At 43.9% G+C, this 14,519-nt stretch overlaps 1 protein-coding gene across 1 annotated transcript in view; it reads left to right on the top strand.

Annotated features, from left to right (window-relative positions):
• The window catches only part of nhsl2 (NHS-like 2), a 59,710-nt gene that overhangs the window by 38,032 nt on the left and 7,159 nt on the right, over positions 1-14,519 (top strand). Inside the window, exons 2-3 of the mRNA XM_030779215.1 lie at positions 10,115-10,267; positions 13,937-14,076. Coding sequence (XP_030635075.1) covers positions 10,115-10,267; positions 13,937-14,076 — 293 coding nt within the window. The remainder of the gene's footprint in view (positions 1-10,114; positions 10,268-13,936; positions 14,077-14,519) is intronic.

The following is a 14,519-nucleotide window of genomic DNA, read 5'->3' as shown; positions in this document are numbered from 1 at the left end:
CACACACATAAGAGTTCGTATGTGTGTTTGACGTCACCGTGTTTTGTTAATGTGTGAACACACACATAAGAGTTCGTATGTGTGTTTGACGTCACCGTGTTTTGTTAATGTGTGAACACACACATAAGAGTTCGTATGTGTGTTTGACGTCACCGTGTTTTGTTAATGTGTGAACACACACATAAGAGTTCGTATGTGTGTTTGACGTCACCGTGTTTTGTTAATGTGTGAACACACACATAAGAGTTCGTATGTGTGTTTGACGTCACCGTGTTTTGTTAATGTGTGAACACACACATAAGAGTTCGTATGTGTGTTTGACGTCACCGTGTTTTGTTAATGTGTGAACACACACATAAGAGTTCGTATGTGTGTTTGACGTCACCGTGTTTTGTTAATGTGTGAACACACACATAAGAGTTCGTATGTGTGTTTGACGTCACCGTGTTTTGTTAATGTGTGAACACACACATAAGAGTTCGTATGTGTGTTTGACGTCACCGTGTTTTGAACACACTCTGGTACGCTTTGACCTTATCTCCAAGGACGTTCCACTCCTCTTCAGCCTCCTCCTCTTGGTGGCTCTTCCGGAGCCTCAAACGAGGCGGTTCCACCACTTTCACCTCCTCCTCCTCCTCCTCCACCGGGGCCTCAGATATATAACGTTCACAAGAGCTTTGCTATTAGGGAGGTCGAACATCTCCATCTCTCTTTCTCTCTTCTCTGGCCCTTGGCTTATCATGGTTCTTCACGTGACCGTGGATCGTGGTGGTGGTGGTGGTGGGGGTTATCTCCAACCCTTCTCTTCCCATCCCAAACCCTCGTCCTTTTCCACAGGCAGCTCTGAGGCCGCGGTCATTCACATCCACATTCTCAAAGGACCACATTCTTCACAGGCCGAGGAACTGAGACAGGAAATAAATGGAGTGCTGCTTCCTCTCAATCCTGTTGCACAGACAATGGGCCCTGGAAGTAATCTGATGGGCTGGTCTTTATTCCCAATATATATCTGCGTGTGTGTGTGTGTGTGTGTGTGTGTGTGTGTGTGTGTGTGTGTGTGTGTATGCGTGCATGCGTGCTCGTACGCGTGCTGGAATGTGTCTTGTCAGGGATATTTGTTTTCAAACGTGGTGATTTGTGTGCGGTTGCACATGTTGATCATATAGTATGTAGTTATGGTTGTTTCTGTAGTAAAGTTAGATTATTCTTTTTAAATATCCTCATGTCTTACACACAAAGTCTCACATATGTTCTGCAGTCATCATGTTTCATTTATGGTGCTTAGTTTGCAAACCTGTATGTGAACTTTACCTTAATAGGAAATGTGAGTTAGCCTGCTCTACTCTGCTCTATGATAACAGCACATCTCTTTAAATAGTGCTTAGAGTTTTGTCTCTCTGTCTCTCTCACTCTCTCTCTCTCTCTCTCTCTCCTTCTCTCCTTCTCTCCTCTTTAACACTCTTGTGTCTGTATGTGACTGTGTGTTCAGGGTCTAATTTTAGTCTCTCCTCTGTTGGTTGAGCTTGTTCGTTGTGCGTTAATCAAGACCGAGCGTTAACACTGACTTGTCATTACACCGTGCTGTTTGGTTTTCACGCGCCGCAAGTGTGACACGTAGAACCACACAAAAACCAGCCTTTTCCCACCATTCTCACACTGAGATCACACAGGACTCACACAGCATTTGTGTTTGAGAAAACATTGCGCTGCCTGATCTCAGCCAATGAGTGGACTCTGTCTCGAGGCCTGAGTCTGGGAAATGTAGTCCAAGGGGAAAAGGTAGCTTAAGGCGATGCCATAGGAAACAAAGCCAAAGCAAACCAGCCAAAGCCGGAGTTCAGCTAGAGATGATGTCATGGTGGTTACTTCCTGAGAGATTGTTCTAGAAGTGTTGTGTGTCAACATTACAGGGGTGAGAAAACAGAACCCACTTTAGCCAGTCATAACGCAGCAAACCTAACCAGTAGATTCCCGTCCCAAAACGTTTCCACTACTTTCTTCTCAAGACATGAGTAACTGACTTTCATTTTGTCCACTCTTTCCACTGGTGCTGTGCTGTTTCTTTTGAAAATGCTCACATACTCGCATAGAGAGGATCAGTAATAAGTCAGTATTTTCATATTAAAAGCATGAGGCACTGTATCGCCTAAGGAAATATTCAGTGGGCATTGAGGCCTATTTGAGATCTGTTTGACTGTGTAATAGAATGCCCCCCCCACCCATGCACGTGCACGCACACACACACACGCGCGCGCGCGCACGCACACACACACACATATGTGCACACATGCGCGCACACACGCATAACCCTCGGTCTGAGAACTTAGTTAAATGAAAAGGTTTCAGGAATATCATATGGCTCTATAATAATGTCATATTGTCAGTTAAACCATAAGGGCAGAGTGACAGTGCCAAGCCAGAGAATGTAATTAGACTTATTCTCTGCCCAAATTTCTAACTTTTTTTTATTGTTGTAAATCTATCATTTACGTTGTTTTCAGATCTCACTGAAGCAATTTTACAATGGTTTGAGGCTTTTGGTAGCATAGCAAATATATATATATATATATATATATATGTGTGTGTGTGTGTGTGTGTGTGTGTGTGTATATATATATTTTTTTTTTTACTATCAGCATGTTTGGATATGAAAGAGAATGGGCTCTAACCATTTTACATGGATCCAAACAAAGTTACTACAGCCCTAATATGGATACGTTCTAGTGCATTAGTCAGTACCAAACCCACATGAAAGGAGAAACTGGACAATTGTTCTCTTTCTTTGTAGCATGAGATCATGTTGTTTTTCTTGGAAGAACTATGTTTCCTTTTCCCTTTTGATTAAATTATTACTTGCCAACACATCAATCCAAAAAAACAGTTTTACCACAGCTATGCGGTGTGATTTAGAAGAAGGCTTGTGGTCGTTTAAGTAAGCATTGATAGGATTGTGTATTACATCGCCAAATACTCTTAAAACACCACTGCTTCTTCACAGTTATAAAGAAGCTTAGGGATGCATTAAGACACATTCAATTAACGTTTCCTATCCGTCGGGAGCTGTGGTCTCTTGTGGTGAAGACTTACAGGAGAATCTGTCTACGGGGTTTTTAAATCTCACACTTTCGTTTGTGAGTGTCTATGACATGAGCGGCGTTGGCCATTTTAGCGTTCGGCTAAGTGGATTCAGACGCTACAAACGCCTGACGTTGACATGCACGTTTTTTTTTTCCTTTCGTCCCCATTATACGGCGTGTATCGTCAAAGGAAAAGACCAAAAAAAAAAAAAAAAAACGTGTTGTTGTAATTTCTCCCTGTGCGCTCTGTTCCAGCTGAGGTGTGTGTGTGTTTTTTTTTTTTTTTTTGCTTTTAACGGGGTGATGTCCCTTAGCTGCTCTGATTCATCAGTAAACACACGGAGGACCAGCTAAGCTCTTAAGTCCCGTCTCCTCTCACACCTGCCTCCCTTTCAGGGAATCGCATCAAGACCTTATTTGCTTTGTCAGGGATTATAAGAGCGTCTGACTGTACTTCACTGTCTCTTTTCAATGGCTTGGTCTTAATATTCTTTGGTTAAGTTATGTCGCGGTTATTTTTATAGAAAAAAACAAAAACAAACAAAAAGAAAAGCTTGTTTTATAAAGCTGTGCCGTGTGTAGAGAAAAATATGACTGTACTAATCCTGCTTAAGAAAACAGAAGCAGAGAAAAGAGAACTGAAACACTGTGGTGATGTATCCACACAACATTTGTAATAAGTATGTAACTACAACCATACAGACGTTTAACGAATGTCACGGCACTGGAACTGATATTACAGCCTGACGGAGTCATGTCCAGTTGAAGCGGCGTATGTTGGCAGCGCCTGACTGAAAAATTGGACGGAGAGGAACCTGAAATTGTGCCGATATGTGATCTGCTGAGTGCCATCTGTGCCCAGGTTTTTTTTGTTTTTGGGAGGGTAGGCCTATGGGTCCCAGGGAAGGGAGGGGGACGGTTTGATGAGTATGCGGCCAGGCCTTTCGGGGTGACGGAGAGGGCAGATTGGAGGATGAGCGTTAGTGGAAAGGAAAGGGCGGGGTGGGGCGAATCACTCGACGAGGCCATCGTCCCTGTTTCCTCTCCAAGTCTCTCAGACGTTTCCTGTGTGAGATAGAAGGAAACAGAGAATGTGTGTGTGTGTGTGTGAGAGTGTGTATTTATTAGACATGTTGACACACAGACACACTTTCACTTAATGTCTGCGCCTTCCTGATGCTCAGTGCTGTCTCTGACACACGCAGACACACACACACACACACACGCACACACACAGAGTCAATCATTCTAACATACTAATGCTACCATACACACTCATAGTGCTTTAATCACGCAACTAAGAAACACTGCTCTCTCTCTGCCTCGCATATACCCACACACACACCCACACAAACACACACGCATATGCACACACAGAAGTGGAAATGAATGGGAAGAGTTTGATGCATTGCAGAGCAAGCCATGAGGAAACAAGAGTCACCATGGTCAGCACTGCAGGGACTGTGTAACACAGCAGAATACACACATGTCCCACAGAGTCAATACCTCTAAAGATCCCACCAACGCTGCACTGGACATAGACAGTTTCTGCTCAGTGTGAAGCTCCAGGATCCATTTTCTCTGCCCACAGTCATCTTCAGGCCATAGCTATAGTTCACTTAGGATTTAACTGTGGCGAGGGGGGGGGGGGGGGGTGTCCAGGATATATCAGAAACATCAGCAGTTGTGGATGATGGTTATTAAAGCAGTAGAAGTTACTGTGATAAGTACTGGTCGTATGATAAGTACTAATAAAGGCCTTAACAAGTGAAATCAGTGGTGGAAAAGTGGTGACCAGAAATGATAAGCCTCACAGACAGACTGGGGGAAGATTTTTCTCTTCTCTCTGTCTCTTTCTTTCTTTCTTTCTCCCCCACCCTCTCTCTCTCTCTCTCTCTCTCTCTCTCTCACTTTATCTTTCTCCCTCTGTCTTTCTCTCTCTCTCCCTCTTTCTCTTATAGTCTGGCTTCTCCCTGTGGGCCTCTCTTCTGTAGTTATGGTAACCATGGAGAAGAGGACACAACAAATTGGAAAAATACATGTCCTAATGCCACAGATATGAGATATATCCATGTATGGTGTTTATCTGGCTTAAGACCGTCAATGATACGATCACTCTTGGATCAGATTTTTAAAAACTTTTGGCACTTGTCTTTTAAATGTATGCCCTTTCAAAGTTTTCCTGCCAGTTTTACGTTTGAGGAGAGAAACGATTCATAACACTAACTAGTTGATTATCTGTTTTAAACAATTGAAAGATTAGTTTAATAACTAAACGAGTAAATCAATGAGCAGGCTAGACCTCACATCTACCTTTTTTTGGCTTTTATCAGTTGCTGATGATGAGAACTGACCAAAACTACATTTTTATTCTGACAGAGGACCTCTAGTGGTGAGATATAGGAGTGTCCCTGTTTTTATTTCTACACTGGAAAATGTTTCCCAGTGCTTGGAATTCAACAGTCATTCTCCTGCTTGGTGCTAGTGCCTCTGTGCCTTCTGTATCTGAGACAAAAAAGCCATCAACTGCTGCAAGTGTGCTTCACTGGGTGGAAAGGCTCCAATCACACAAGTCTGAAGAAAGAAACAGGAGAGATAAAGAGTAGCCAGAGAAAGAGAGAGGGAGAGAGAGAGAGGGAGAGAGAGAGGGGGACAGAAATTGGGATTCATGTCACTTCAATTACCCTCTGAGTGTAATTGCTTTTGGCAGCACCTTCCCTGCGATCACGCTGAAAAAGCACACTTTGATTCCTCTGCGTGTGAGTGTGTGTGAAACCAGCAGTAAGCTAGCACCACTCTGCGAGAAAGACTGACAGACACCAGTTTATCCTCTCAAGCATCTCTCTACCCAGGCTGGCAGCTTGTGGTCATATTCTGGAACTTTCTATGCCTCTTTGACGGTGCTCCACTGTGGCATGTACAGGGCACGGTCCTCTACACGCCAAAAGATAAAGGCCATTGGAATTGAAGAGCATCTGATATGTTAAAATACGGCTTGGAGGTTTTTATACAAACGGACAGAAACAATAGGCCTGTTATGATAGGACAGTGCTCTGCGAGCCTTAAGATTAATCCGCCCTCCTCTCCTTCTCCTTCATGGCTGTTTTGGTTTTTTTTTTTTTTGTACTGTTTGTGTCTGTTTCGTAGGGAACATCTCTTGTGACCAGGCTGTCGCGCATTCCTCTCTCTGGCGTGACCCTGCTACAGAATCCCTTAAGTGAGATTACTTAATGGGCTGATAAAATGCACGTCAAGCTAATCCCTCAGTCGCCTTTGCAGACAGAGAAGAAATGCATAACCAATTGAAAAAAAAAAAAAAAAATTATGAAGGCATGATCTCATAAATGCTTGACATGACCGCTCCCTAGACCAGGTCAAGCCCGTGTGTTTAGACAAGCCCAGAGCTTGCCACAGATTGGGGTGTGATCTCCTACACACAAACAAATAACAAACGCATGAGAAAAAGCAGATTGTCGTCTACAAAACGGTTGAGAAATTTGGTTTGTTTGGCCTTGAAACGCTAGGGATGCTGTGGCTCTGCGGTCTTGGCCAGCTTCACTGATTGCTGCGGCGTCTGTACTCTAGTCACTCGACTAACAAGCTCGTTCGTAGATCTGGAATGGTGCTGAGCTTGGGCTGTTGGACTGTATTTCATTTCTGATCTTTCCTTCAATGAATAGACCTGAAAAGGATTTACATTTACAGATCTGTGCCGAGGCTTAAAAATGATCGGCGATTTGTTGATGTTTTGAACAGATTCTGGTCTGACAACAGTATTTTTGTTTAATGTTTTTTCCAACTGTTTCATTTTTTTTCCAGTAGCGTCTGTAACACTCGTTCTTGTCAGGCAGCCCATGTTGTAAAACTCTGCAGTCTCTCTCTGCATTTCTCCTCATTCATATTTTTCTGATCTTACATAACTATGTGGAAATGTATATTGCTACACTGGATCCATAGCCGTATTGGAACCATCGCCCATACCAATACAATGTCTGAAAATGAATTTTTGACCTCCTGATCAGGAATCTGCTTACAAGCCTTTAGAGGTGACCAAAGATCCTCTGCTTAGATGATCATTAGTTACACTATGATAGAACTGGAAGATCAGTGCCGTGTATAATTTTGTCCCAGGGAGTGGGAGTCATGCCATGGTAGTCAATTATTAGTGCACAAAAGAGTGTTAATGTATTTGACTAATTACACGGGGGGTGTTCGTGACTGTACCTGAGCATTGAGAGAGGTTCAGATGGGGATCCTGTGGGGTTTTGTTGGGGACACGTGGTCCGTTTCGACCAGAGCCCGGCCGTGAAGTATCTTCATTTGCTCAATAACCCATGGAGCACACCCTGCCAGCCAGAGAGAGGGAAAGAGAGAGAGAGAGAGAGAGAGAGAGAGAGAGAGAGCGCAGCTACCAAACAAGCTATTTGTCTTTCTCTGGACGCTCCCTAACTACGTGCCTGTGGACATCTCGTCCTATCCTTCTCTGGTTGAGTCTGGCTCCTTAACTACGCTCTCAGGTTGTCTTTTCCAATATAATCCTCTCAACATCTCTACCTTTAAATCATATATGGTTACGTAAGTGGAGAAACTGCATATTAATCCCTCTTTGGAGAACTGGTGCTGAACTTGTAATTAAGTGTGCACAGCTAACCTCTTGGGGAATATGCGACTCTCTCTCTCTCTCTCTCTCTTCCTTTGTCTCACACACACACACACACACGCAGTCTTTTTTAATCTTCTTCCTTTTTTCCCCATGGCAAAAAACTTAGTAGGGTTGTCTCTATACCCACAGCTCTTACGCACAGGGCAGGTGCTAACCGTGTTGCTTGCTGTCCTTCTGTGTCTTTTGGTTACGGTTTTCTTCACTTGCCGCTTGGAATAACGGAATCTCTTTGATCAAAACTGCGTGTCGTTTTAATCACGTCGTGTGCGTTGCCAATTTAATCAACAGCCTAGTTTCACCTCCCCTCCACGTCGTGCTCAGTGGACATTAATCCTGTTCCCGACATCAGCAATGATACAGTGTAAGGATGTCACACTTCTGTCACGGCGTGGTCATAAGTCTCAATAATATATCAGAACTGATGTCTGTCCTACCATTAATCAGTATCCTCTGTAATAACCTCTGTAAATTCACAGCCGAATCTTTCCCAGATTTGTTGGTATAAATAGAGCTCGGTTGACAAGAGTGACTGCAGGACGGATTAGAAGATGGACAGGAATTAAAACTCATTATTGTGACACGGGCCACTGGAACATTTTCCATCTCGGTTGCCTTCAGTGGAAAAAAAAAAACAACTGTCTCTCAGTCTCTGAGCATAAACCCTTTTATATGTCCAACCTGCAGGAAGGCTGACCGCCAAAATAAAGGAAATGCCTGTGCAAATGGGGATATGTGGTGTACTTAAAGCAGGTGCATTTAATTTAAGAAAGTGATGAGAAATCCCATGACGCTTTGGGTGCTTGTATGAATATGCCACTTTATTTTGATTTCCATTGCTGGAGAAGGAGACCTTGAAAGACTGGTGATTGCTGGTGCATATTTGGTTGGAGCTCCCATGATTAATAAGACTGCTCAGCTTTGGGGGTTTGTTTGTTTGTTTTTTTCTCCGTGAGGGACAGTGTTACTCGTGAAGAGAGGTGGCTAAGTTGCTGATATTGGCGTGGATGTCGGAGGGAAAGCCGTCATCAGATGATGAAACTGTGCCTATGAAATAGTCATGGGTTAACTCCTCCGCCATCGTGTCCTTGGTTCGGCTCAAAGACGGAAAAGATCAGAAAACTCTGATTCATCTCGCCGCAAATATCAGTTTATCATCCGAGCGGACGGTTCTCATCGAGGACATTTTTTGACGAGTGCTTCTCAAAGAGGGATGCCACGGTTGGAGTTGCAGAGCGTTAACTTTCTTGCAACATATGTCTGTCTCTGAGTGATGTGGTATAAAGAACACAGGCAGTCAACTACTGAGCAACGACAAAAAAAAAAAAAAAAAAAAAAAAAAAGGAAAAAAACAGGGTCAAATGAGTCATGTTCTCGACAGGCGAATGAATTCCAAAAGAAACGTAAGGGCTGGAGTGCTCGTTTCCCACGGTGTAGGGGTTTTGTGGCAGCTCTGTTATTGTGTGTGTGTGTGTGTTCTGTATTTTCTTGGCTCGGTCTAGAAATACTCAGCCTCTTCTCAGAGGGCAAGATAAACAGCAGCCAAAGCCACTCTGGCCCATCACCGGCATCTTATGGCGGAAACATTTCTCGTCCTGATTGGAGTGGTCTCTTCCACTATATGTGTGTATATATATATATATATATATATATATATATAAAAAGAACGTGTCCAGCTCATGTGGCATAAGCGGTCGCCAAGTGGTTTGCCGATTACGGAAACGATGTAAACGGTAAACCGTGGGCGTCTCCAGCCAGCAGATCCCGACCTTTGGAACGCTCAAGATCCCAATGCGGCTCCCGACTACTCTGCCGTCACCAACAGACAGACAGATGAATCACCTCGCTAAAGAAAGAGTGTCACATCACACTAGTAGAGTTCTAGACACTTTTAGAATCTATGACAAGGTGCAGTGAAGCTCTTCTGGTGCTTTTGTAGTGACCCAACACCACGTTAAGACACTGTGTTAGTGTTTCCTTTATTTTGGCAGTTACCTGTGCTGATTCATGTCTCCTGTCTCACTCCACCTCTCTCAAGCAGATAAACATATCAGGACACTAATGAATGCATTGTAATTGTGATTGCGATTAATCTACTCTTTGATTGTGTGGATGGTAAGCACCTCCTCACCAAGATCTCTCTACCTCTTCTACAATGCAGCATTATCTAACTCATGTCTTGCAATATTAAGTATGCAAATTCCATCCATTTTTATTTATGTCCTTCTCTCTCTCTCTCTCTCTCTCTCTCTCTCTCTCTCTTCCCTTGCTTCTTTCTTGCTTCCTCTCTAACTTGCTTTTGCTCTCTCTCTCTCTCTCTCTCTCCCTCCCTCCCTCTCTCTGCATCCCTCTCATTTTACCCCTCCCTCTCTGCCAGCCACCACCAACTTGGACTCAGAGAGCAAGCGAACGGCCCACTTCCAATCGTCATGGCAACAGCATGTGAATGTGTTCGGCGCGTGGAGTAGGCCGGAGTGCGTGCAGGAGCTGCACCAGGAGGCTCAGCTAAACCTACAGAGCCTGCTGCAAGGTAGGCGAGCTACAGGGTGTGTGTGTGTGTGTGTGTGTGTGTGTTTGTGTGTGATTGTTGGGGACATCTGTGACTGTGGTATGTTCTATTCATCTAACCATTTGCTCATCTATGTGTTCATTTTGCTTGTGTATGTATATACGTGTGTGTGTGTGTGTGTGTGTGTGCGCATGCCTGTGTGTGTGTGTGTGTATGTCTGTGTGTGTGGTGTGGGAATGCGCCAAGAGTATCCACAGTCATTATTTCTCTTGATCATTTTTCCCGTTGTCTGCGAAAAGCAGTGTTTATATTTCCGTCTCTCCTCCCATCTCCTTCTGTTTTCCCTGTACCCTCTCCCTCATTTTCCCTCTCTCTGACTCTCCCTCTCTCTCTCTCTCTCTCTCTCTCTCTCTCTCTCGCTCTCTCTCTCTCTGACTCATGTCTGCCCTTCCCTGTGATCAATTAAATACATTTTGATTAGTGGAGAATACACTGTCTCCTTCCCTCTGCTCATTTCACTTTTTACACTTCACTGAATGAATACATCAGTGCAGATTTGTCCTGATGCTCCCCAGTGTGTGTGTATGAGAGAGAGAGAGAGAGAGAGAGTATACTGATACAGTACTTGCTGTCTGTGTATTAGATGAGTGGCTGTTGTTTAATAAACAAAGGATAGGGTGTTCTGTGTTTACATATCAGTTGATGTCTGCATATGGGAAACCGTGCTGTTCAAATATGCTTCTCCTCCAATTGCGTCTCCACCAATGACAAATTACCTGTCTGATCCCTACAGTATCCCTTCTCATCAATTACTGTATTCATTTAGAACACTCTGTTCTCTGCTGGCACGGAACAGCCGAGATATTTCACTTAAAATGTTGGTATAAGGTGTGTCCTTGGGTCTACAGAGGTGTTTACATTGCATGTACTTGTTTACTTGTTTAATAGTGTGACGTGTATTGATTGTTGTTTGTGATTACGTCAGTGGAAATGAATGAGAAATCAGAAATAGAGTCTGAGGGGATTCTGATTCTCTGTTACAGATGATTTCTTTTAGAGACTGCACAGATAAACTGCATACCATCCCTGTATGGCGTATAGACCTGTTGTTCTTAAAGACACAGTTTGGGTTAATAATTCTGTTTATGTACCACTGTGCTTTTGAGGCTGTTGGTAGTGGCATTGGGGCTGCCTTGTCATAATACGGAGTAACTACAGTTAGTCAGCAAGACACGAGAGTGCTGTTTTATCTGGACCGTAATAAACAGCTCCCCAGGTGAGCCACTGGACAGATCCTATCTTAAATAACCCGGACCAAGGGCCTGTTTATGTGTGTGTGTTTGTTTGTGTGTGTGTGTGTGAGACAGGTCCCGTTACGTCAGTTACAGGAAGAACTGGAGTAAAGACAATAACCTAGGCAGTCCTACCGTTGACAATTTTATGTAAAAGCACGGAGCGTCCAGCCTGGGTCGTCGGCGTGACCACCTGCGAATTGTTTGTAAACAGTGACAGCACAATGTGGAAAGGTCATTTTTCTAAAGATCCATCCACCACCCACACACACAGGGGTCAGCATCCTGTACCGAAATGAATCTGGGTGAAGTCTCACACTAATGCAGTGTGTCTGTCTGGCCCCAATGAACAGGACAGAAGCCCTGTGGCCCCCGCACTGCGAGCCAGTGAAATGAACCTTTGAATGGGTATCAATTGTAAATGTTCAATCATGAACGAGAAATGGGGATAGAACGGGGTAAAAGAAGAACAGAACGGGGACAATCAAACGACCCCGATGAACGAAAAAAAGGGACAATTGTTTTCCTTCATATCTTTGGTGGAGACACAAGAAAGACTGACCCATTTTTTTTTCATAAATGGGGGGTGTTTTGGAGGGGGAGGGGGGGGGGCATCTCGTTAGGCATTTGTTTGAGGTCATTCGGGTCTGCTCCGGTTTTATACATGCATGAATGCGGCTCAGATGGGGCAGTGGCTTGTCTGGACTAGCTGACTGATCGGAGTGGAGATGCTTGTCTACTGTTTGCATTCAGGTGACTGGACCAAGTCAGGGCAATAAAGAAGAGAAGGGAGTGTCCAAAATACCATCACACGCAAATACGAACCCACACACACACACACACACGCACACACACCCCGATGTTTCCTCTGATAACCCCCTCAACATCTCATTTGATGTGGTTGATGTGCTATTCAAAACAAACTGGAATGCCTTCAAAGCTACCTGTATGTGCAGGTGAGTTCATGCGATCTGTCCATTGAATCTCATTGTTCTCGGTGTGTGTACTAGAGTGCGTATGTTTGCCTACTCCGTTCAGCTGATGAGTTGTAACCTGCGTCGACCAGGCCTGCTCCAGCCTGACCTAACATAAATTTGTTTGTGTCCACATTGATCGCACTGTGGTGAACTCCTTTAATTGGTGTGGATTAAACACAGGGCTTATTGTGCTAATGGAAGTAGAAAGTTTTTTTGAACAATTAGGATGGTTATGTTCATTAAAATGGGATTAGTTTGAGTTTGTATTGGAATGCTTTGCCTGGGGTCTTATAGAGGCGCTCAGTCTTGTCAGACAGCTGCTGCCCTGTTGTAAAGCAACACTAAAAAACACGCTTATTACAGATGCCTAGACCACCTCTAGCACCTCCACCTATTTTTTAACAGAGTTCTCAGGGTTAAGTCTTTTTCTAAGGTACGAATGGTATGTCTTTTAATACTAGCTCTTGGATAAAAGATTTTTTTTTTTCTGAAACTGCAACTCAGAAAAGATTAAAAAAAAGAAAAATCCAGAGCTATTTTATTATGCTTTGATCAACTTATTTATTTATTTATTTTTTTTATTTTTTTAAATCTGTCGTAGTGTTGTGAGTATTGCGACAGATGCCGAGCCAGGTAACTTTCATGTGTAACTTTTATCATTCTATCAGTAGGTCAAATCCAGTCACTTGCTTTCGGGTGATGCAGTCAGTTAAGGCCTTGAGTTACGGCATCCAGTTAAAGAACATGTAAGACTTAAAAGAACTTGAAAGCTCCAGTGTCTTTTGGACTGTTGTATTTCTTGCACTGACCCAGGCATAAGACTTAAGCATGGGCATTTAATCCGAGCACGTGAGACAGGTCCTCATCACAGATCTGTGTAACCTGAGGCTGTGGGCTGGGACCTATTGTTTACGAGTTGAGTGCCATTCCATTGTCTATGGTTGGGCACCCAGCATTGCTAGGCAACCCAACTCTAGGAGAGAGGCATCCCTGTTTTGTCTGTAGAGAACAAGTTCACTCTAGCCACCCCCCCTTCCCCCTGCACTAGATGGGGAGGATGTGGAGGTGTGGGTGGGGTATGAGTTAGAGAGCCATGAGGGAGTCTTTTGGGGAGGACTGGAATTGCCACGGGGGTGGGGTGGGGGAGCTCTCAAAAGAGGGGGTATTTTGAAATGAAATGGTAATCATACTGTTTACAAAAGCCTGAGGCAGTGTTCCAGAGAGAGAGAGAGAGAGAGAGAGACAGAGGGGAGAGAGAGAGAAAAGTGAAGGAAGAAGCACAGGAGCACAACTACGCACAGAACAACATGGATATTTTCATCACCAAATTCAAAGGACTACCCTTTTCTTGTTCGGTCTGTTCCGCCCCGAGGCTGACACTAGTTTGTTTGCGGTTCTGTTTTTTTTTTTCTTGGGGATAGATTTTGAGGAGCAGCTCTATGACAACAGGGTGACCGGACAGACGTTCAGACACCCCTCCTCACAGAGCTCTGACGACACCTCCACGTCCCTGAGCAGATCCCCCTCCTCGCTCCACAAGAAGCCAGAGTTCGTCTTCCTGGTAACTATCAACTCATTTTGCTGTTTTTGTCTAAGACCGCAGAAGCTTCAGAGCTTTTTATAGCAAAGATCAGCATGCAGCGTTTAGCCTGTCATGTGAGGCCAATTTCTATGTGCACAGAGTACAGGAGTACTCGTCACAGGAACACACTTCTCGGTAATATTAATGTGCTTTTGAGCATTTTATGTGCTGTGAATGCATTTAATTTCAGTCACATTTAACTATGCCTTTCGATGTAGCGCGTATGTAGTGCTCGACGTGATGTATCCATAGATGTAAATTACGCTCAAGAGAAAATCCAAAAATGCTCCACAGAAATAAGCAAGGGCTTTATTAGACTTTGTTGTTTGGTCACAACAATGGTGACAATTTTGGGAACTGCCTCCACCCTATGGATTAAAATGGCACTGTGTAGGAGTTTAAACTGGGATTCCTCAACACTC

Source organism: Chanos chanos, chromosome 7 (assembly GCF_902362185.1).
Source record: "Chanos chanos chromosome 7, fChaCha1.1, whole genome shotgun sequence".
Classification (NCBI taxonomy): domain Eukaryota; kingdom Metazoa; phylum Chordata; class Actinopteri; order Gonorynchiformes; family Chanidae; genus Chanos; species Chanos chanos.
This window is presented reverse-complemented; position numbering and strand designations above follow the sequence as displayed.